The sequence below is a fragment of the Coccinella septempunctata genome, chromosome 4, assembly GCF_907165205.1.
Source record: "Coccinella septempunctata chromosome 4, icCocSept1.1, whole genome shotgun sequence".
NCBI classification, from domain to species: Eukaryota; Metazoa; Arthropoda; class Insecta; order Coleoptera; family Coccinellidae; genus Coccinella; species Coccinella septempunctata.
The window spans coordinates 3,892,395-3,917,813 of NC_058192.1; the positions used below are offsets into that span (position 1 = coordinate 3,892,395).

The 25,419-nt window shown below is 34.2% G+C and overlaps 2 protein-coding genes across 8 annotated transcripts in view; both read right to left on the reverse strand.

Moving 5' to 3' along the window:
• The window catches only part of LOC123312132 (nuclear factor of activated T-cells 5), a 36,507-nt gene extending 14,610 nt beyond the window's left edge, over positions 1-21,897 (reverse strand). For 2 of the 7 annotated variants that reach the window (XM_044896376.1, XM_044896373.1), the window contains exons 1-2: positions 538-676; positions 276-447 (exon numbers count right to left, since the gene is read on the reverse strand). In XM_044896376.1, the coding sequence (XP_044752311.1) occupies positions 276-447; positions 538-661 (296 nt within the window). In that variant the 5' untranslated portion in view covers positions 662-676. Of the gene's footprint in view, positions 1-275; positions 448-537; positions 677-5,734; positions 5,889-8,508; positions 8,532-16,769; positions 16,821-19,186; positions 19,554-19,952; positions 20,141-21,655 lie in introns of those variants that run through there. The other 5 variants (XM_044896374.1, XM_044896378.1, XM_044896375.1 and 2 more) reach the window with 5 other exon arrangements.
• Positions 21,898-22,488: 591 nt separating this feature from the next.
• Positions 22,489-25,303, reverse strand: LOC123312040 (BTB/POZ domain-containing protein 6-like). Its single transcript, XM_044896229.1, has 7 exons — positions 24,788-25,303; positions 24,529-24,733; positions 24,309-24,474; positions 23,884-24,143; positions 23,567-23,773; positions 23,235-23,426; positions 22,489-23,134 (listed from the first exon to the last, which is right to left on the reverse strand). Exons 1-7 carry the CDS (start codon positions 25,054-25,056, stop codon positions 22,919-22,921), a joined length of 1,515 nt encoding a protein of 504 aa, XP_044752164.1. The 5' UTR covers positions 25,057-25,303; the 3' UTR covers positions 22,489-22,918.
• Between the last annotated feature and the right edge of the window lie 116 nt (positions 25,304-25,419).

Genomic DNA, 25,419 nt, shown 5'->3' on the forward strand with positions numbered 1-25,419 from the left:
AAGGTGGCAAAAATTACATATCTTGATGACACTCAAATTAACTGGGAAAAAAATGTAGAAACGATTTGGAATTTATTGATCTTAATGGGGTAAGTTTCAACCTTTTCTTTCTGAGGATACTGCTGTTGTCGATATAATCTCAAATTGAAGGGCGTGCAGCATTACAACACTAGTAACTATAAAAGATCTCGCAAGGTCTTGAGAACACATTCAAAGTAGTAACTATGCTTTGGCTTATATTTAAGAGTTAAGAGGTGATTTTTTGATGCACTTACCCTAAACCACTGTCATTGGAGTTGTCACAAGGGTCTAAACTTCTTCTGATTGCAGATCTCAGCTTTCCTGGCATCTCTTTCACAGCAAATCTCTTTCCAACTGGTGCTCGGCCGGATTTTTTTTCCCTGTGCTGTCTGAAGGGAATACTGCTGAGAGTCATTTTAAGGTTTCCTGAAATCAAGAAGGAATCATGCCATTATCTCCTGGTTTACAGTTCACTTCCGAAATCCAGTGGACTTTTCGAAAAAATCAATATGATACCTCTTAATAATAGAAATTCTTCCAAATTATTAAATGAAAGTTGAGAAGCAGGTTGTTTCTGGTGCGTTGAGATTCTTTCAATATTCTCGTTCGTTTTGAAAGTAACCTTGTATTTGTATATCATAAGCTCAATTTTATCAGTGAATAGTCGAGCTAAACCAACACAGAATATTTGTTATTGCATTGAAAAATATACTGCTCCACAAAAACTGAAAACGTTCAGAAATTTTGAGACTGTTTCGATTTTTCTTCACAATTTTTTAAATATAGGAAATCTAAATGTTCAACCACTTATTTCATGTACGTTTATTCATAAGTCGCGCAGTTTCAGGTGAACCAAAACACCGAAAGCGTTCGAAAGCTTCTGTTGCATGATTCAACAAGTACTCAAAGGCTCTCTACGGGTAAACACAGTCAGAAACCGATCCTGTGCAGGAGTGGTAGATCTTGTCTTGAATCAAAGTTGATTGTAAGAGAATAACTAATACAAAATTCCAAAAAACGCAAACAACAAGAAATAACTAAAACGGAAAAAGGTATGAAACGAGGAGTAAAAAAACCATTCACATATAAGAGAGTAAACATTAGATTTCTCATAAATGAACAAGAATCGGCAACATTTGAAACGGTCGTATTATTTCTGTAACTTCCTAAGCTTTTGTGGAGCAGTTTATACATCCCTACAATAAAAAGGTATCACAAAAAATCCTATCCACCATTGAAGGTGAATAACAAACTCCCCAATTATATATGAAAAATTACGTAATTCAAAATGGAAATTGACCTATTGGAGCATTTTTTTTTAAATACAGTAAATAAACATCGAAGATATGAACTCCTCCCTGCGTTCTTACTCACTCTGAATAATTATATTTATTGAAAATAATGAAGCACAGTCGCCGTATAAATTAGAGTGTTTTATCAGATACACATTCAAGGAACAAATTCATAAGTAGATAAGTACCTACGATGATTCACGTGTTATACAAGTTGTGGCTAGTGAGTGTACGTAACGAAATTTATAATGAAAATATGTTTACTCCTTGGAAATATGTATCCACAGGAAATCCAACGTTCATTGCTGGTTTTCTACGTATAGCACTTATGTTATTATAATAAGATTCATGTCGCAGATGAAAAGAAGATCATTATTATACTGATTGATATTCGAATATTGGTTTCAGTTAGATTTCAGGACAAATTGCCATAAATTTCGAACTCACCTATACGAACATCATTTACAGAGATTTTCAGGAACTCTTACCAAGAATAGGCTTGAAAATTTACTTTACGAAATTCTATTTTTTTCGAACTGATTTTCCTTCGATAACTTCACGGTTTCTATGCAGGCAATAAAGAATCGGAAGTTCAAGGGATAATCAATTTATTCATTTATGTAATGGATTGACGAGATTACAATCGAAACATTTCAGGGGCGATGGTTATCCAAAGATGATAACGCCGTATCTAACAGCCTATAGGTTCCGATAAACCGTGCGGTTGAAGCTTCTGTTAGAATTCTTGAATACACGTTGATAATTGATTCGGTCATTCACTTTGATATGCATCTATTTCATTCACGAATCCACACGTCAGACGTCTGATAGGGTACTTGCATAAAGTGCTATGAAGTGGTCTTATCGTTGATGTTTTTTTTTTGTTTCGCCACTCTACAATATAGATATCCCTCCACGAATTTTCTCAGCAGTTCTTCAAATGTGACGTTTCATACAGAAAATTCTCGATGAGGAAATTGAGACTTTTTCTCGGCTGAGAAAGCTTACATTACCAACAAATAGATGGCCCAAAAATCAATGCCTTTTGGGTACCATTTACATCCTACATTTTACGAGTACTTTTTCACTTCACGCAACACTATCGTGATTTGAATTCATTATAGGACCGTTTACTAATGATGCAGATTAGCATAAGTTATGCGTTAAAGCTGAATTGCTTGAACATTCGAAAAACATGACTAATAAAACAAAATATCGATTGACAACATTATATAAATGATAACCGTCACAGCACATTAGAGGCAATAAATAACATGCATATATTCGGCTAATTTACCAACGTTGAAGATGAATGGCTTCGAAAAATCTATTTCTTTCGGACCATAATTGACATTTGTGAGCGGAAATCGATATCATATTAATCTATGAAGGATTGTAATAAATGGATGTGAACTGTATCATTAGAAACGTATAGGTTCGTTCGTAGAAGGATTGGCGTTGTGTGTGTGATTGAATTTTGTCAATTCGATTACATGATGAACATAAAACTCTCAATTCGAATGATAGTTTTATATTTTCCATCATCTTGAAAATTCAATCAGTCTATGATGTTTTCTATATTTCGATCATAGACATAGTCTCCATGTCTATGATTTCGATAAATACCTCATGTCTATGATGTCAGCACAGATGAAACTTCAAAATTTGCATAGACATATTAGACACATTTTTTGTTTGTTTTATAGGTCTATGAAAATTTGACATCAAGTATTTATTGAACCATAGAAAAAATACATACAGGTTCTTAATTTCTATTCCAAATTTCCTCAGGGTAATTTTGAATGAAATTGCTTCTAATGAAAAAGCACCATTAAATTTATATGTTTGAATTAAAATTCGAAAGGATTTTGAAACTGGGACGAAGAGAATGATGTGTGAATAAATTGAAGAATACTGAAAAATATTATCGAAAACATTGTAGAGACCAAGGTCCAGTATCTGGAAAACCCAAGAAGAATCGAAGAACGGAACTGAATAACGAATACATTTCAGACACATAAAATTACTCAGTTTCAGAAGATGATTATATACCAACACAGTTAATTGTGTGGATATCCATATTGATAACCTGTTTTCACTTCCTAATGGGGATATCGAGATATTTTTGTACATATAATATTAGTAAGTGGAGATTTAAAATGTAATTCGAGTCTGCAGCAAAGTGCTCTTAATAATAACCGTAGGAAGACTCACTTCCTAGATAATTTCCATAGAATTTAAACGGTTGTAAGTTGTGACGTCTTAGGATGTTGCAGTTATTATATCATTCGCTAAATAAAAATCAATGTCTCTAAATATAATATTCAGGTGACATACCATTTGCAAGTTGCAATTCTTCGAATCATTCAAACGATTCAATAAAAAAAAACAGTCGATAAGAACTATTATTAAATTGGCAACACCGGGCTACTTCGATACAAGAAAACCAAAATCAACTAATTATCAACTGAGCAAACCAAAACGTATGACGTCAGTTATTCAATTTGTTTCGAGGACATTTCATAATTCTTTAAATATACTGAACACAATGATAAATTTGTCTTTCAAAGAAATATCGAATAAATGGTAACATCATGTCAGTGATAGTATTGGTTGTTTTTCGATCAATAAATAAGGAATTCGAAAGCAACGTCAACGTCAACATTCTTCTATTTGAAGAACTATTCAATTTTTTCCAATGTCATGAATAGAATTATGAAGGGTTCTTCTGGTTTATTGAAAAACTAAAAGAGTGGATGATATTTGGATCGACCAACCCCCGAAAATTGAAAAATAGGGGAATTAGCATAAAAATATTTTTTTCCACCAAAAAAATTTTTTTTTTGTGGACATTATCAACAGTAAATTGTAAAATTTGCAGCGTTCCTTGTTTTGTACAAAGCAGTTGTACAAGCTACAATTCATCAGCTATGAGAGTAATAGGGTTCTGAGAATATATTCAACGTGTTCCTAATGGATTTTTTCCTCGAATTAGTTCGACCTCCACAAAGATAAGATAATAAAGAGAACAGTTGTTAGATGTTTAAAAAAACATTGTGAATCCATCCTTAGGGAGATAATTGGTTTGAATAAAGGATTTGAGTTTTGTCGAAAAGGTTAGCTAGTAATTAGTAGCTGCAGATCAAGCCATAACTTAAGAAGATCGATTCTGGGAAATATAGGAGTTTACATAGGTAGTAATTCCAATTTAGCACAACGATGAAAGCAATTATGAGTAGTTTGAGTGGGTTTATGCAGATCTTCTAAGAACTAAGACCTAAGTACAAAAATTATAGCATTGAAGCAAAAAAAGTGTGCCCCCTAATGTTTTATGATATTGGAAAAGGATAAAAGGAAAAATTGAAACTATTCATGGTTTTTTCAAACGTAATAGAAACCAAATAACCAAAATTTACAGTATTTTTTCAGCTTCTCAGATCATTGTGAACCATTATTCACGAACTCCAAAATGATGTGTCACACGTAGGAGGTTGTCATTTGAATTTGTTGTTAGGGGGTGGCTACAGCGAAGAGGGTTGATCAGGGTGGCTGCCCCAAGGTGCCAATTGATTGTTAAACGTACTTCCAGACATATAGAGATATGCCAATGTCAAGTTTTTGGAAACCCAGCCTGTATACGTGATAACCTTACGTGTAGAAAGTTGAAAAAGATACCCAGAAGTGTATACGTACAATAAATTCGCAATTATCAACATCGAATCAACAGGTAGTGATGGTAGGCATTAAATAAATGCAGTTTGCATCTAGAGGACTGGGCACGTTCGATGAAACGAGTTTATCGGCGAAGAAGGAAATCAGGTTCAAGCCACGAAATACCAAGGTTTTCCGAAAATCCCATCCCATTACTTTGATTTGCGTCAATGCAACGAAATTCCTGCTGAATTAACGCCGAAAATTAGTCGTAGACAACAAATCGGCGGACTGGTTACAATAACTCATTATTTCCGATAATAAATTAAACGATGACAATTGTCGTATTTATGTCATTCAATATCTTCCATCGGAGTTATACAAGTAGTGCAATTGAATTCTAAACGGAGTTATTTACTGCCAGCGTCACATGATCAACATTGATAGTACCGAATAGGATTTTCAAAATAACTTGATAACCTCTAGTGGTCCTTGCCCGATCCACATTCAAATGGAAATACATAAATACGCACTATTCACGCACAAATCATCGAGAAATAACCTCCCCAACAAGGTTCCTGAAACGTTTAGAAATTCCAATGGTAAGAACCTCACTTGTATGTCATCGTTTATATATGCTAAATTTAACCTGAAACTTGGCCGACTTTGAAATAAACAACACATCAAAATAAATCACGCCTCGAATAGCCCATCAAACAATCATTGAAATATCACTTGGGCGCGACGCAAAAGTACTCGTTTCTACTTACTTTGATGAACTCGAAAGGCCAATTTTCATAACTGTTTACACTTTCACGCTCGTCAAAATATACGCACCGCTTCCGCGCACGCATAAACAAAGTGATCACGCGCAACCTGCCACTACGAAGTTGAATCGAAACTGAAGAATGCACAAAAGATCCGAGATGTCGAAACGTTGTGCGTCATGATAAGCATGCGTATTAAGACGACGGATTCGAGATCCAGCAAGTGGATTTTCATAATTATAATTTCGTTGATGATGTTCGAATATTTTTGTTTACCGCACGTTTTCGGTAGGTAGAAAATTGGAATAACACACGCGTATTGCGAGAAATTACGCCCAGAGGCATCAGCTTAGTGACCTCAGATTATCTGGCGATTCCAGAGCCGGGCTCGAGTCGATAGTGGTACAACAATAATTATAATCCATCGAATTGCGGCTTGTTCCGATTTGGAGTCTAGAAATTTCGACCTTTCTTGTCGAAGATTGGTAACTCCATCCAGATTTAGTCTTCCTTAGATGGCTCATTTAGGCTCTGACTTCCAAATGCAAATAGAGATTGTAGCCTTAACTTTTTCGTGAAATTTTTCATCTTTTCAAATGTATCGATGTTTCACATTTCTTTTCTTTTCACAGATTTCTCGATTGCGAGCATTTCTGCCAGAAATACCTTCGAACAGTGACCCAACATATTATTTCATTGAGTTGAATCAGATTGCTTATTGAATTCTCGAATACGCTTCTTAACGAAGGAATGAGTACGCATGTGTAACCCAATATACCCTTAAGAATGTTCATAAAAATAGTTATGTCTCAAATTTGGGACATTCAAAATACTAATCGACATATCCAAGCATATTCGCAACAAAAAACTGTCTTTGATTTACTGATTCCATGTCAGAGACTCACACTGTATGTTGCAGAAACCACATCACAACCGAATCAGTAGCTGCACAAGCACTTGAGCAGATGACTTGTAAAAGCGTACAACACAATTCATCCATAATTCAACAGGTTCTCTCTACCAAAACCTTATACCCTAATGATAAAGAATTAAGGTGCGTTATAGTCTCAGGATCTCTACAGTATTCTCATTAGTACCGGATTTATTCTCCGGTCCGATCCTGTTGAGTTAACATCAACCTTAATCTAGAGGTGTTCATAAAACGTAATAGTTCGCTCTCACCGAAATCAACAGATAACTGATGATTATCGTGTCTATAAATGAAAAATTTCGAGGAGACTGCAGATATTAAAAGCAGGAACAATAGTTTCGATATATAAACGATTTTCTATCGGACGTTATCCATAAGGATGTTCTTAAATACCTTCGAGCTCGTAGGAAACTGAAAGTGCCATTTTATCAATGAGAAAAAGCAATTTTAGTCACAGCTTGTTTGTTGTTCTGTGATTGAAATGATAGAAGAAAACACAGAATGCAAGTAATTAAATCGGATCCTAAAAATAAGTTCAATTATTCTCTGTGCTTCAAGACACAGTATGTTTATGATAAATATTGTTGGTTGATGTCTATAGATGACAAGACCAGTGAAAAATATTTCTGCCTCACGATCTCACAATAACAGATGAATATTGGAGAGCTGAAGGATTGACTTCTTCGACCATAAAATAATTCTGCCTCGACACACTTCTACGTCGCTGAATTTTTTATTAGCGTAATTCTCTAGGAAGTAAAACGATTAATTTCTTGAATCTTCAGATTGTCTTCGATATATAAAGCGGGCTATTGAGAAAAACCCCAGCTCATACATGAAAATTTCAATGATTTAATTGGACCTCAACGCTACCATAATTTGTCGACTGTATAATTACCAATTGTTACCGTGATCATTTAATTTGACTTTGTAGCGATTTATTAAAATTTATCGTACAATGATACTACGTATTTAATTCGTGTTTATAATTTGCTGACGGTTTTCTATAATAAACTTCAGCATTCGCTTCTCGTTAAAAGATAAAAAGCTGAAATTCGGTACCCACAAGAAGGTGTGCACTATCTGGCAATCGACAGATTTCGAGGGTTGAACATTGGGAACAAACTAAAAAATGCGAATAGCATACTTTGACTGCATGGCTTCCGTCCAAGTTACAATTTTGAATGGCTTTTTTTCCTTGACTTACTGGGAATGAGAAATATGTAGCATATGGCTGAGAAACTATCAATTTTAGTTTTTTCAAGACACTTTTTATTTTTTCTGATAACCACATAATAAAAACAAATAACACTATTGTATGATTCCATTTTCCATGAGCTTTCCAATGAGCCCACACAAGTTATTTGATTCTATTTGAAAAACGGAACTTTTATTGCCAGAGAATTATTATTGGTTGAAGAAATATTAATTTTATTCCAGACTTATGCCCAACCCTGTATAGTCAGGATCTTCGAAAACCATATTTTCTCCTCAGGAAAATACTTATTTCCATAACATTACGAGCGGTACTAAATTTCCAAAATGTCGAATTGATATGATCGATATTTGATGAAAAATTAAAAGGTGTACCCGACCCAACTGAAGATGCTATTGTGATAGCGAAACACGTGAAGTGGTTGGCTAGAGAAAATCATGTAATTCAGTTTCTCATTTTCATAATGATTCTTTTTTTTGTATGTAGAATGACCCTTTTGTTGAACGACCTCCGCAAACACGTGTCGGTTATTTAGCATAATGAATCAAAATAATCGGCCTCAATTTTCTCATATCAAGGAATCGGGAAAATTTTAAGAAATCGAATGAAACATGAAATTTTCATACATACTCACGAATCATCATCCATTGGAGATGAAAACTTATAATTGGGATTTCAATAACAAAAACAAACAATTAAAAATAAGTACAGCTCGTAAATAATGGTCAAGAAAAATTCCAAGCTCGGTTATTTTAAACCTTCCGTAGTATTGAGAAAGGAACTGGTCGTTTTCGAACCCGAACGCTATTCATATACATAATGAGCAATTAAATATACCTAAGGTGTGATTTGCGTAGTAGTATAGATTGAAAATAAAATAATTCATAATTTCGCATGTAGAAAAAACTTCCATATTCATTAAGTTATTGTATGTAGTACACGGGAATTACGTCAAATCAATTGAGAATTCACAAACGAATAAATTACTGACCAGACAGTGCAGTTCAAATTGAATCTTCCCAGCGATGGGTAAAGATGTAAACATATGCAGAAAACTGCAAATGACACTCACCTCAACTGGTTGATAATTCATGCAAAATCATTCAAGTATCGGATAGGACAAATACATTTTCAATATTTCGGACGAATTTTTCGAAGTTCAACTTTCGAGAAGTTTTTCTGGCAGGATAACTATCGTAGATCTAAATGTAATACATATTCTGATAGAACAACTCTTCTAGTAATAAATCTGAGAAGCTCACCCATCTCGGCGCAACCGTTCGGTCTTGAGGAATTCTCAAGTGAAATTCGCAAATTTCTGAAAAATGCCATTTCCAAGATGAAAATCTAAAATAAGGGATATAGGCTTTCGAAATTGCTCGCAATGGATTCAGCGTGCTCGAAAACCTATATTTCCATACCAAAATTTTGGATATCTGGCAGTGTTTAGGAGAAAATATTTTTTTTTGTTTTTCCACTTTTCATTTTCGAGTTGACTTCGAAGAGCTCTCTGGAGTGCAATTCTCTATTGAGACATCAACGGTTTGGTTTTCTACAATCTTCAGAACAAGTTCTATGCACTCCATATCCTAGGATAGTAATAGAACATCCTGATTTTCAGACAGAGTAGCAAATAGGTCATTTTAGGGGGGTCTAACCCCTTGCTCATTTTTGACCCAAAAAATCGAGATTTTCGAAATCGAGTTTTTGTTATAGGGTAGAAGCCTAGGCAACACTGATTATATAACCGGAAATCCCAATTGGATCAGACGAATATAAAAGGAGATATCGCAGATTGAAAATTGCAATTTTTTAAAAATGCCATTTCCAAGATGAAAATCTAAACGAAGGTAGATAGGCTTTCGAAATTGCTCGCAATGAATTCAGCGTGCTCGAAAACCTATATTTCCATACCAAAATTTTGGATATCTGGCCCTGTTTAGGAGAAAATAATTCTTTTTGTTTTTCCACTTTTCATTTTCGAGTTGACTTCGAAGAGCTCTCTGGAGTGCAATTCTCTGTTGAAGCATCAACTGTTTGGTTTTCTACAATCTTCAGAACAAGTTCTATGCACTCCATATCCTAGGATAGTAATAAAACATCCTCATTTTCAGACAGAGTAGCAAATAGGTCATTTTAGGGGGGTCTAACCCCTTGCTCATTTTTGACCCAAAAAATCGAGATTTTCGAAATCGAGTTTTTGTTATAGGGTAGAAGCCTAGGCACCACTGATTATATAACCGGAAATCCTAATTGGATCAGACGAATATAAAAGGAGATATCGCAGATTGAAAATTGCAATTTTTAAAAAATGCAATTTTCAATATGAAAATGTAAACGAAGGGAGATAGGCTTTCGAAATTGCTCGCAATGGATTCGGCGTGCTCGAAAACCTATATTTCCATACCAAAATTTCGGATATCTGGCCCTGTTTAGGAGAAAATAATTCTTTTTGTTTTTCCACTTTTCATTTTCGAGTTGACTTCGATGGGCTCTCTGGAGTGCAATTCTCTGTTGAAGCATCAACTGTTTGGTTCTCTACAATCTTCAGAACAAGTTCTATGCACTCCATATCCTAGGATAGTAATAAAACATCCTCATTTTCAGACAGAGTAGCAAATAGGTCATTTTAGGGGGGTCTAACCCCTTGCTCATTTTTGATTCAAAAAATCGAGATTTTCGAAATCGAGTTTTTGTTATAGGGTAGAAGCCTAGGCAACATTGATTATATAACAGGAAATCCCAATTGGATCAGACGAATATAACAGGAGATATCGCAGATTGAAAATTGCAATTTTTGAAAAATTGCCATTTCAAAGATGAAAATCTAAACGAAGGGAGATAGGCTTTCGAAATTGCTCGCAATGGATTCAGCGTGCTCGAAAACCCATATTTCCATACCAAAATTTTGGATATCTGGCCCTGTTTAGGAGAAAATAATTCTTTTTGTTTTTCCACTTTTCATTTTCGAGTTGACTTCGAAGAGCTCTCTGGAGTGCAATTCTCTGTTGAAGCATCAACTGTTTGGTTTTCTACAATCTTCAGAACAAGTTCTATGCACTCCATATCCTAGGATAGTAATAAAACATCCTCATTTTCAGACAGAGTAGCAAATAGGTCATTTTAGGGGGGTCTAACCCCTTGCTCATTTTTGACCCAAAAAATCGAGATTTTCGAAATCGAGTTTTTGTTATAGGGTAGAAGCCTAGGCAACATTGATTATATAACAGGAAATCCCAATTGGATCAGACGAATATAACAGGAGATATCGCAGATTGAAAATTGCAATTTTTGAAAAATTGCCATTTCCAAGATGAAAATCTAAACGAAGGGAGATAGGCTTTCGAGATTGCTCGCAATGGATTCAGCGTGCTCGAAAACCTATATTTCCATACCAAAATTTTGGATATCTGGCCCTGTTTAGGAGAAAATAATTTTTTTTGTTTTTCCACTTTTCATTTTCGAGTTGACTTCGAAGAGCTCTCTGGAGTGCAATTCTCTGTTGAAGCATCAACTGTTTGGTTTTCTACAATCTTCAGAACAAGTTCTATGCACTCCATATCCTAGGATAGTAATAAAACATCCTCATTTTCAGACAGAGTAGCAAATAGGTCATTTTAGGGGGGTCTAACCCCTTGCTCATTTTTGACCCAAAAAATCGAGATTTTCGAAATCGAGTTTCTGTTATAGGGTAGAAGCCTAGGCAACACTGATTATATAACTGGAAATCCCAATTGGTTCAGACGAATATAACAGGAGATATCGCAGATTGAAAATTGCAATTTTTGAAAAATTGCCATTTCAAAGATGAAAATCTAAAGGAAGGGAGATAGGCTTTCGAAATTGCTCGCAATGGATTCAGCGTGCTTGAAAACCTATATTTCCATACCAAAATTTTGGATATCTGGCCCTGTTTAGGAGAAAATAATTCTTTTTGTTTTTCCACTTTTCATTTTCGAGTTGACTTCGAAGAGCTCTCTGGAGTGCAATTCTCTGTTGAAGCATCAACTGTTTGGTTTTCTACAATCTTCAGAACAAGTTCTATGTACTCCATATCCTAGGATAGTAATAAAACATCCTCATTTTCAGACAGAGTAGCAAATAGGTCATTTTAGGGGGGTCTAACCCCTTGCTCATTTTTGACCCAAAAAATCGAGATTTTCGAAATCGAGTTTTTGTTATAGGTTAGAAGCCTAGGCAACACTGATTATATAACTGGAAATCCCAATTGGATCAGACGAATATAACAGGAGATATCGCAGATTGAAAATTGCAATTTTTGAAAAATTGCCATTTCAAAGATGAAAATCTAAACGAAGGGAGATAGGCTTTCGAAATTGCTCGCAATGGATTCAGAGTGCTCGAAAACCCATGTTTCCATACCAAAATTTTGGATATCTGGCCCTGTTTAGGAGAAAATAATTCTTTTTGTTTTTCCACTTTTCATTTTCGAGTTGACTTCGAAGAGCTCTCTGGAGTGCAATTCTCTGTTGAAGCATCAACTGTTTGGTTTTCTACAATCTTCAGAACAAGTTCTATGCACTCCATATCCTAATATACTAATAAAACATCCTCATTTTCAGACAGAGTAGCAAATAGGTCATTTTAGGGGGGTCTAACCCCTTGCTCATTTTTGACCCAAAAAATCGAGATTTTCGGAATCGAGTTTTTGTTATAGCGTAGAAGCCTAGGCAACACTGATTATATAACCGGAAATCCCAATTGGATCAGACGAATATAACAGGAGATATCGCAGATTGAAATTTGCAATTTTTGAAAAATTGCCATTTCCAAGATGAAAATCTAAACGAAGGGAGATAGGCTTTCGAAATTGCTCGCAATGGATTCAGCGTGCTCGAAAACCTATATTTCCATACCAAAATTTTGGATATCTGGCCCTGTTTAGGAGAAAATAATTCTTTTCGTTTTTCCACTTTTCATTTTCGAGTTGACTTCGAAGAGCTCTCTGGAGTGCAATTCTCTGTTGAAGCATCAACTGTTTGGTTTTCTACAATCTTCTGAACAAGTTCTATGCACTCCATATCCTAGGATAGTAATAAAACATCCTCATTTTCAGACAGAGTAGCAAATAGGTCATTTTAGGGGGGTCTAACCCCTTGCTCATTTTTGACCCAAAAAATCGAGATTTTCGAAATCGAGTTTTTGTTATAGGGTAGAAGCCTAGGCAACACTGATTATATAACCGGAAATCCCAATTGGATCAGACGAATATAACAGGAGATATCGCAGACTGAAAATTGCAATTTTTGAAAAATCCAATAGTCTTTTGATTTCCCTTGCAATAGATACAGAGTTTTCGAAAAGCTATACCAAACTTCCTCTTTTCTGATACGATTTCCGAGATAGATTTATAACCTCGGAATACAAACTGAGTAATTACTTTGTGAATAGATTGTACTAACGAAATTGGTCTCGTTTGGCTTCTTGAATCTATTGCAATCGAGAGAAACCAGATGAAACCTAGGATTAAAAGAATCCTTATTTATGTCCGACGTTCAAAGGACCCCCAATATGAAATTCATATGAAGAGGATTGATAAGAATTGAAAGTAGAATATCCAACGACTCGACAAGATAACTTCAAACCAATCACTACATGAAATGCCTTTTATTGCGGAAAGTATATCAACTATTCTAGACAATTTCAGAAAGAAAAAACCTCTCTATAGGAAGAAGTCTACAGATGTTGAATCTACCCAAAAAAAAAGGCTTTATGGAGGTAGTATGTAGTATGGTATTGCAAACCTTTACTTATTTTTGGTGCATCGCAATGAATTGCCGAGGAATGAAGGAATATGCTGTCAAATTTTTCAAGACATCGAATTAATCAGAGTTACCTCTACTTCAAATTGTTCTATTCCAGTGCAGGTCTACCGATATTCAACATCTAGAATATTTAGCCATATTAAAAAGTTTCATCATATTAAGACATGAAAACGAATGTAGATCGAATAAACCACAGACACATTGTTTGGTTCGAGGAGCTGATAACGAACGAAAGAATTAATTACAAATAAGATAGGTTCAACAGACGCTTCATAACCTTTGGAATCTATTTTCAAACAAGGCTGTGTTCTCGATAAGAATCATAGACGACAAACAAGACAAATTTTACGGTTGAAATACGCGGATGCATATGTGCATTGCATTGACATTTCATTCAGTATATGTATACAACCAATCTTACACGGAATCACCCAGTATTGTACTGAAGAATTGTTTCACTACATAAGAATTTAAGTGCGCATGAAAAAATGTACGTTTTCACTGATAATAATCATTTTATTCTTATTCAAATTTTAAATTTGAATTGTACGTTTGATCTGTCACGGTCTTGTTGGCCAACAAACAAACATCGATACTTACATTCAGTTGAAATCGGCTGTCCTGTTCCATTTCCAGTTTAATGACGATTCTGCCGAAACGTTGTGAAGAAACAGTACCGTGTTTTTGATCCTCATATTTCCAAATTGAGTCTATCACTTGGAACGAGATTTTTCTATCAATATCTTTACTAGCTTATGTTTTAATTTTATTTAAAAATAGCCGAATTAGTGGAAAGGTCAGTAATCGACGCAAGACGATGAGCAATTTTCATTGTATTCAAACTCATGCCGTGATTCACTTCATTATATCCATATTTGCACACGGGATGTTTACAAAATCAAAACCCATTCTGTGTAAAAATTTTGCATTCATTCTACGGTCATTTTATGAGAGTATTGTAGGGACCTCACATTTGGGTAATAAATTTAAAGTTAGACTGGAAATACATAATATGATTTCTTCACACGGTATTCTCAATACGAAACAGTAGGTGTACCATGTGTACAAGCCTTAAGAACTCTAACACGCGATTTGATGAAGACGTATGTCATATGTCAAAATCCAACAATATCTTCCATTCTGATAAACTAGACCGATGCATGGATGCTGCGACCGGAGAAGATGAAAAATTTCCAATTAAGTCTAAATAAATAGATGGAGCTCATCAATCGTTAATATTCTGTTCGTTATCGATGTTGGATATTGTGTCGTAGACACTTAGTTATACTTGAATTCATTATTCGACCATTTAAATCGGTTTTCGCATCGATGCACTCAATCGGAGCAGATCATGTTCGATTTGTTGATCAGGGTATATGATTAAATTTATTGATCGGCAGACATTCTACACAAACCTATTCTGCTCTGGCGAGTGCCCATCGATGATGAAGTGTAGAAGTTGAAAACAATTAAATCGAAGACTCGTGATCTTGCAGTGAGCCATTGTTTTGAATTTTTCATGGATAATCATAGCAGCTTTTTGCACCAAATCAAAGTAGGCATGAATGTATGAGTGCTGAGCTCGCAACAGTCAAAACAAGAGAGCTGTACTCAATTTTTGGTTATGTACTGGCGAAACATATCATTTTGTTTATGCTGATATTTTTTCTGGTCGAAATACTATCGACATATTTCAAAGGACTGCAATGCGATTGAATAGCACTGGATCATGATGAAAGAAGAATGAATCGCGAATAAAAACCTAATAACATAGATCTAAATTGTGATTCCCTTGACAATAAAATTATTCCAGCATTGTATTATAAGTACTTAAAAATAGGAACTCATTAAGTTACTGAATTCTTAATAATGTAATCGAAAATTACTAATTGAAATAAATGGTACTCAGCATTTATATAAAATATTCATGAATAATTTTTCACGTAGGTACAATCTAAAATATATTGTCCAAACATCGATTTCAATATACACGAATTTCAAGAAAAATCAAATGATTTTTCCTACAGAAAAGGAACTGTTCTTGTTCAACTGAATTTGAGAAAGAGATAGAGACAGTCCGAATCAACATGTAACTGAGGTGTTTGCCTTTCAACAATTTAGAAATTTTTAATTTGTTTTGCTACATGCGACAAGGGACGTAGAAAGAGGTTCTGCCAATAAATTCAAGTTTTAATTTTCGTCACTACCGCAGCATTATTATCAACAAAACTGATCGTAATTCAATTGAACATCCTTGATGCTAAATATATATATAGATCTTTGATCAACCGTTTTGTCCATTCCAGGAATACAACAATTATAAGAAATTAAATCGTGTTTTGATCTTTTCTGATCATACACTTATAGTTTACAACAATATAGTGTAAGGAAAAACATCGTAATTTTCTTCGAAAGTGTTCAGAACCGCCAGACCATTTCAATATCAAAACAAAATGAGTCAGAAATCTCACACATCAATATTTTTTTGAAATTGCTGTTGATTCTACGTTGTGATTATTAAGAACGATTTAAAACTGCCGTTGGTTCGACCACAGCTGTCTTTAGAAGTCTGTGGTTCGACTGGTCCTTTAAGACGAAACGAAAGCTGATGACGAAAAGAATATCGACTGGTTTGAAGTTTGTCGACTTTTGCATACCATGACAGTCGTATCTTTGTCGATTTCGTCTATTTAGCATTCATAAATATGCCGAAGCAAGTGTTTCTTTATGATAGACAAAAGTTGAACATTGATTACATGAAAATCTTGCAGCTTCACGCAGATCTCGATTAATGTTCGCAAGATGTTTTATCGCGAATGTCGAGACTCGATTAAATTGATATCACTTATCTTATGAATATTTCATTCGACAAAACAAATATAATAGTGACAATGAGACAACGAGGTCAATATGATAAAGCTACGTTGTGCATCAAGATGGCTAGAGGATTGTTTTAAGGAGAAAGGATTCAAATCGTATCTATTATTGAGCGAAAATCCTGGCAATAATCAAATAACAGAAAATTGAACAAATGGGTCGAATGTGTACAAACTTGCTCTTAACAGTTATCTATTTTCAGGTTATCCAGATTCTAAAATCACTTACCTTTGATTGTTGAGGAGGTTTCACCGGTTTTAACCTGCTTTTTCGAGCCATCTGAAAGAAAAATCAAATCTGAATACAAAAGTTGAAATTTCATTCATTGCGAGAGCAGAATAACCACGAATATTTTAATTTTGTTGGCGCTAGTCCTAAAATAATGAACCAAGAAGCAGAAATTGAATCCCTCTAGGATATAATGAAAATACGAGAAGAAGGATCTTTTTAATAGCTTTATTTCTTGTTAATCCTCCACGAATCCTATCATTATGGGTGTACGGCCGAGCTGGAGCAGTGTTCAATTTCCTTTAAGATTCCCACCTTTATTGCTTCAGTATTTCACGATTTGCCAATTTCAAATCGTCACAAGGGGCGATAAATAAATTCCGATAGTCGCGCTGTTAGGGTTTGCAATTGATCTTAATTGAAATTAAGCGGTAATGTTACCCGTGGGGAGAGAATTGCCGATGTTCTCTTGGATGAACAGAGTTGAACATTTGGAGAAAGAGTAAACTGTCACTTTAAAGATCAAAACATGTGTTAGCCAAGATAAGACGATTTAGATACAAGTTGTAAAATCTTGTAGTGAATAGTAATCATCTTGAAAAGTAAGGCAAGTTTATGAGTAATGATATCCCTAAAGGCAATATCTCCAATATCAATAGAAACATATTGATATCCTATCCCATTGAGAATTAACAATCAAATAAGATTAAGTGACTTCCAACTCAACATCAATTTCTCTTTATCAAAAGAGATAAGTTCCTCAAATTAGTGGATAAGCCAGATGCACCCTCCACACTGTAACTCCAACATTGCAATCCATATGTCTTTTCACAGAAAATGTATGATGCATTCATGCAGTTTTTCCTAAGGATTGAGACCTAAAAACCTAGAATTAAGGAATTAACCTAAAAATATGAGCTGTTGCCTTAGTCCCAGTCACGAACTGCTAAGGTAGAAAGGAGAAACACGTTTGTAAGAAAGCTTCCATTACTTCACTTATGGTGAGTTTATGAAGAGTTACTGAGAACTAATACCAAAGAAAGGGACCAATCTCATGGGCAGATGGCAAACACGTGAACGTCATCTGCCAATGAGCTCCATTCCTTAGGTAATAGTTCTAGTTACTCTGCATAAGCTGACCATAGGATGGCGCAATTGGCTACTTTTTTCAATAACTTTCTACAAAAAGGTATTTCCAGTAATCAATTGACCTCTCTAGGTTCTAGACCGAATAAAATCAACCCTGGCAGAGGCTATTTTCGGTACGAATACACCGAGAGGAGCAGATGGGAAAACAGTGGCTACACGGTGGCCATGTTGAAGTCTAGAGAAAACAAAATGGTGATAGATAACACCATTAGTTTGTATCGACCGCTGCGATAGGAACGTTGACTCGTTATTTGTTTTTATTGGAACGGTTTGACGTCACAGACTTGGAAACACAGACCCCTCTGCTATCATTAGCGGTTTCGACTTTCGATTGACTCGTTCTGACGACCTTGAGTAGCGTACGGATTTGGGGAATTCAAAATATTGAATGCAATATAGGTATGCCGGAGACCAAACAAGTTCAACGGCTTTTGCCTGCTACGAACTTCGTAGAAACATACGTTGTTCTCGGAGGAGATCCTTGATTGATTAACGACGGCATCATTTTTTTATAGAGGTACCTAGTTGGTCACTTCAAAAAACATCTTCAAAACAAGTCGGTCAAAACCAAATATATTTATTATTTAATTTATAAAATTCAACAGGCATTCAAAAAATGAGGCAATTCATCTATAACTGTTGCAATACATGTGTGCATTTTCTCATTGCACTTCTCAAACTTTTTCTCTTCAACGATGTAAAAAAAATTCACCTTTATATCCCAATGAATATTACAAAATGCCTATGAATGAATTTAATAGTGTTATTGATTTCAACTTCATATCTACAGTTTGAGATTTCGAATAGGGTAGTAGAAATGGGTATATTTTCACGGAATAATATATTTCTTTATTCGGATTGAGATTCCAATAACAAGGCCATATTTTCTCCTTAGGAATTTATACCAACTCTTACTGCACTAAATATGTATACAGCCATCGTCAAATAAGAAATGGATACTCATTGAATAGTCCCACGATGATTCCTCCTCATATTAATCACTTGGTCTGATAGAGTAGAGATTAATGACCAAAACAATTAATAAATATTCCTAAAAATTTATGAAACTTGCAAGATTATCGTTCACAATAATCAATACCACAAACCACAAAAAGAACTTTCCAAAGGTTGAAAATTCGAAAACTACTTGTTTGGATGTCTACGAAAGATATCAAAGATGGTCACATAATTAATACATTTTAAATCACCAACACGACACGAAAAAAATGTGTTAGAGATGCTCGAATACAACACACAACGTTACTCACCTTTTGGTTTCTCCTCAACCTTATCTTTTTGCTTTTTCCCATTTCTCTGTGAGGATCTTTTAGGCATTTTATTTACATACAATCACTTCCACGATCGTGACAACATGAACTGCACTAATTTTTGTATTTCTGCATGGTGAAGAACGAAATCCTCAATAATAATTTAATGACATTGTTGAATCAATTTAATATGTTAATAATTTGTCATCCGAGTTGTGCCAGTACAACGCAGTAAGGGTCAAATGTCACGATTACGAATGGTCCCAATTTGAGTACTTATATTTTGTTTTCAAATATTTCTTTTATTTATTTACGTAACTAAATTGCACAAAAATTAATTGTTTGCATTTGAAATGTCATTATCTTATCAAAACAATAACCTCAAATTGCGTGGAATGACATCGCTTGTGATTCTATGGTCCGAGATCTCTGTTTGCGGAACCATAGCACTTGATCAATTTTGAAATTTGAGAATGATTTTTCCAAGAATTAAATAACAATGTATGACACTGTAATACTGTAAGGCTTATAGAGCAACCTTTCGAAGTGTACAAGAAAAGCGATTCTAGAACCAAATTTTCATCTCAAACTTACCTACTACTTCCTACATACTTGGATGTATATTCAAAAAGTAACTTTTTTGGTTTATTTTTCTCGTTAAACAAAAAGAGTTTCAAATATTCCATTCATACGAATTAAATTTGCAGTGGACTTGAAATACAACTTCACCCTCCCTTTATTATTCATCTCTGAACATCCTTCTTACCTTGAATGATATCAACAGATTAGTTGATGGCTATGTTAAATATTTTCTATTACAGTCCTCTAACTTAGAGCCAACAACTGCCCTGATCCTTTAGGTTTCGTAGAAGATGCTGAAACTACATGTTGTAATATGAGTTTTGAGTTTGCCAATTTTATCCTAATCTTGCACATCGTCCATACAGGAAATCTCTGCAATAAAATAAGAAAAAATAAATTTGATCTATATTAAGCCAAGTAGCTTCGATAAATATTGTACCATTATATAAATCCGCTTTTATTTTCACATCCCAAACTCTAAAAAACCTGAATAGAATTGAAAGGTCTGATGCTAAAGAGCATAAGTTAAAGGAGTAGAAAAAAACTTGAAATATGCTTGCAAAATACTGAATATGTAGGTATATGAAAGGTATCGAAATATGCAACAACAAAAACTAGAAAATAGTTATGTATGTGGTTTTTTATTCAAAAATCAGCATACAACTTAAATTATCGACAGTAAATTAAAAGTTAGTTAACATATTGCAAAAGTTAACGTCAATTTCAATGTCAGCCTTAAACCATCCTGAATAATTATTGTCTACTTCCATCACCATTTGCCATTTCATTATAATGAGTTCCATACATTTGGCTGATGTGTTGTATTAGATGAAGCCGTGTACGGACAGGTTAAAAGAGCAAATTCAGGTTTTCTGTCTTAACTTAACTTAACCATACAAGGTCCACATTCATTTGAGAGACAAACCTGTAGAGTTTATACAGGATACAGTAGGAATTTTCTAAAAAGTCGTAGAAGAAGATTGCCAGAAGTATTAACATTTATAAAATAAATCTTTCAACGGTATTCTGTTTTATTTATAGCCATAATAAATATATCCAACAATTTTATATGCATTCTAGAAAGTAAAATGCTGATGCCAACTGCTCAAATCGAATGTTAAGTAAGTTTATACAAATATAGTTAAACTTTGGTCTATATTTTCATGTAAAACTTTAGCAATCCAACAATAACGATGAAGTAACATAGGGTGTTTTTTGAGTTCTTGACGGTTTTCCTTTGTTCTTAATTTTTATCATTTTCGTTTTAATAATCGCGTTTCAAATTCACCGCTGAAAGTGGAAAGCACATTACTTCGGATGATTAATTCTTTACAATCTGAATCGATTTGAATTAAAAAAGTGCTTTCAATAATTGATGAATCGATTTAGATTCAAAACAAGCCAAACCAGTATTGTAGAATATCCACGCTGGGGTCCAAAGCTCAAACAAACAATCCAAAATAATATATACATTTACGAATAACCTGCTTTCACACAAAATAAGACTAAATAAAGATTTGCTCAAAATAAATGCATGAATGGAATAAGCACTGAGATAAATTCAGGAGTTTTGGCGCGCTTGTTCAAACTCATAACCAAGGTGGTAGCCCATCCAGGCACTAGACTCGGTCGAGACTGCTCGGATCCCAGAAAAAAAATGACAATGTTTTCAAAAATACAGATTCGATTGACTCAAAAAATCTATAATAATGTTTTGAATAAGGCGGTAAAAATACCGTTGACTGGCAAAAAATTTGCATGAATTCTCATTATTCAAATATCGACCTACAATAAGTTATGTTTCTCAACTCAAAATTAAAAAAAATTATGGAATCTGCAGAATATTCAAATAATCCCCCAATTTCCTCACTAAAAGCCTTCACTTACCGGATTTACGTTGAAGAATCAAAAAACGTGAACATCAATCCATAATATTGAAGATTACTGCGATATAATACCTATTACTTTAAATTCCATGCGAAAAATTCATTCATTTCTCAACTCAGATATATTTTAAGATACATCATCTTAAAAAATAATCATATATACTCAATTCATTCAACTCACAAATACGAAAAACTAGCATAATCTTACAAAGAACCTGAACCTTCTCTCTACTGTATGAAAATATGGGAAATTCTCTATCTCCGACTCCTATATTTAAGCTAGATAAAAGTACGGAATTACGGACATACGGACATACGAACATACGGACTAAGATGTCGTTTATGATGAATATGCTTGATTCCAAGTGATTTGCAAAATATAAAATATTAACGAATTAGCATTTAACAATTCCAAGATACTTCCTCCGTCGCCATTACCAAATAACAATGCGAAATGAGAAAAAATTAAGGAATTGCTAACTCAAGTTATTTTTAGCAGATGTAGATGGCGCCACTAGGGTCCGTAAAAGTGGTGGTCGGACAGGTGCGCTTGCGCTTATTCAAAATTTTGAATTATGTAGTTTTTATTGATCAATGTTAATTGAGAATTGATTCCCCAACAGAACATATAAAAAACATTTTATATGAGGAACTATGATTCTTGATATGTGACTTTGTTGATATTAGAGATTTCTCAATTTCACTTTTCAGAATGAAACTAGAGACAGCACAGGTAATACAGGTATGATAATCATTGTGGCATTCTCTAACTTGAGAACCCTGAAAGTCTATGGATCAGTGTGGAAATAAAACATCAAAACCTTAGGATGTGGCTTCTTTAAAATAATTATTTTTATTGGGACAAACATTTGGTTGATTTACAATATATTACTGGGCATAATATAAATTTGTACAGTTAACTTTTCCTTCCAAAGCAACACAAAAATATTAACACACTAGAAGGAGAGCTCATTAACTTAACAACATAAACTTTTCTGTGAAATCGAGATATATTTGTAGAATAAATTATATTTTCATAGCGAGCATCACAAACGCAACTTCATACATAAATCTAAAGAAATATATTATACTGTGTAATTCATACAATGAACAAAAGCAGTTTAAAAAATCATTTGGATAATTTCATTCGAATGTAGAGCATAAAGATCAAAAACTTTATTTTTTGGAGGAACCAGTATTTCAAAATAAAACTGCCAAATTTATAATATTCATTTGGATGTCTAATTTCTCTTGATTAAAATTTTTATAATATATTTTTTTGATAGGATGGCCTATAAGTTACATTATTCGGATTAGACATGGAAAAAATTATGGAACGAATCAGTCCATCTCGTGCGTTATCACCAACAGAAAGACCTTCAGAAAAAGTAAATACAACTCCATTAGACATTGAAGTAATGGGATGTGTACCAATTGGGTAGCACCCAATTTTGTTAAGGACGACGCCGACTTTATAAATCTGAAAAACAAGAAAGCATTTAGTGCTCATCCATCAAAGAAATACAAACTACGGAAGCAAACTCATGAATTTCAATAAAATATCAATTGGAGAAACTCGCCTTATTTTTCTGGATATAGATAGGCCTATTGAAAAAAATTTCAATAATCGAGTTGTATTCTACCCTGCTTGTGAAATGAGTATATGTTAGCCGACTACCATCGGCATCCAATAAATGAGCATAAAGCAACTCTGTATAACCACAATTTTGCTGTTGTCTATCGTTATCTTTCATCGGTATTTGTGCAGGTACCTTGAGAAAAACCAGAAACATTAATATGAAAAATGTAGACTGCAAATATTTCAAATATTTCTCATTGTTGGTCATGCAATTGTGCCCAAGAGAACTCAACAAATTCAAGTTTCTAGTTGCAGAAGTTTGTATGACCTTACTTCAATTCCGTAGATACCAATGTTCTTGTCACATCGAAACGTAAGGGCACAATCCAAAACACTGGTGTTCATACATTCTGTTATTCGTAGGAGCTGTCTAGAACAGTAATATTTTTTTAAAGATTCACTGCCACTTTCAACATTGGAGGATGGAAATATGATCATTGATGTTCTTGATGTGTCCATTTCCATGTTAGATGGACCAGCCTGAAAAAATATAATGAGCTATCTTGTTCTTTCATACATAAACCATTAATGAACAAATTTAAGACAGTCCAATCTATCTAACTCACTCATCCAACAGATATTTCCCTTACCAAATAAAGGCCATGTCTCATATTCAGTTGCTGTTTCCTTTTTCTTGTGGATTTAGATAGTGAAAAACCTTCTGGCATAGGGTTAGCAGCACTCGGAGAACAAATATTCATTAAAATAGAGAATTTTTCTGATTGTGCCAATAATTGTGAATTTGCAGGTCCTTCAGCGAACTGTTGGGGAGTTAATGTCAAAAATCGAATTTTCATCAAAGCATCCCGATAAGTCAGACGATTACTTGAATTATTGTTGCTAACTGATTCTGTAAGGAATCCTTAGTTAATAGCCAGCATAAACCCACTATAAGAAAGAAATGGATCTCAAATAAACATTCATTTTGTGGTTATTCTCTTGATTTCTTCCCCTTTGTGATATAATACAAATTATTAAATACAGAATTTGTATTGATGTTTTTCTCTTTACTCACCTATTGTTAAATTATGTCGCACAGCATATCTCTGCAGAGCAGAAAATAAATCCAACTCTGACTCAATATTAAGTTCATCTTGCTCAAAAATGGTGATAATCGTATTCAATTCTGCTTCTTCAAAGCTACTCTCAGATAAAACTTCCTGAGTTTGATTGCAAATGATCTAAAAAATATATTTATCTATATAAGCAATACTGGATCATCATGATTTCTTTACATTTAAACATTTATCCATTAGAATTGGTTCTTCAAAAAGTTTAGCGAATTCATAAGCTCTGCAAGCATTTTTTGGATACAAGTCAGACCATAAATACTTTGTACATTCTTCAACTAAATGAGGAAGCATGTATTTCTTGGCCCCATAACAAAGTTCACATGCTTGGTCAAATGATGTGAGGTTGATAGTATCTGTATAGACATATCTGAAAAAAAATTATTCATATCGGAACATCATTTCATGAGAACTAGTTGCTTACTCAAGGAGTGCTCGAAAAGCATCAGGTTGCACATCAAGAATAGCAATTGGGTCTTTTTCAGCCATACCACCATAGAACATAGCTTCAAAAACAGGACTTGACATCGCTAAAAACAGCTTATGTCCTTCCAGAACTTGCTGGTTGGGTTCGGTTCCTACAATGAACCTACAATCGCTCCACATTCCTGTTTCGAGTAAATGTTGACCTCTCTCCTTAATTTGTTTTTTAGTAGTTTGCCAGTCACAGGCTGGAGGTGGAGGGACACTCATGACTAGTATTTTTTTTTTTGAGTTTCAAACACCAATTATTATTTCGAATATAAAGATATAAAATGGGTGAGTTACGAAAAACAAAACAAACAAAAACCCTACACTAGTAAAACATCTTACTTCATTCAAATCAATTTTGTGAATATTTCATTATTCGGCAAAAACCCACAATATTTATATAATTAAGGGTTCGAAAGTTTATTTTTGCGATTTTACGATATCTTGACAAGATAAACAAAATCTAGATCAATGTCAAAATTGTCAAAACAATGACATTCTATGCCAAACATAGAAATATAGAATTTTATGATTAAAACGAAAGTAGCTCTTAAAATTCATGAATTTTCAATTAGCCAACTTTCC

What these genes read in the sequence shown, in the direction of transcription:
- LOC123312040 (XM_044896229.1), bottom strand. Translation starts at nt 25,056, where the DNA reads ATGAGTGTCCCTCCACCTCCAGCCTGTGACTGGCAAACTACTAAAAAA. An exon ending in GCTTTTCGAGCACTCCTTGA is followed by an intron (nt 24,734 to 24,787) that starts GTAAGCAACTAG and finishes ATTTTTTTTCAG; the next exon opens with ATATGTCTATACAGATACTA. An exon ending in TGAGACATGGCCTTTATTTG is followed by an intron (nt 23,774 to 23,883) that starts GTAAGGGAAATA and finishes ATATTTTTTCAG; the next exon opens with GCTGGTCCATCTAACATGGA.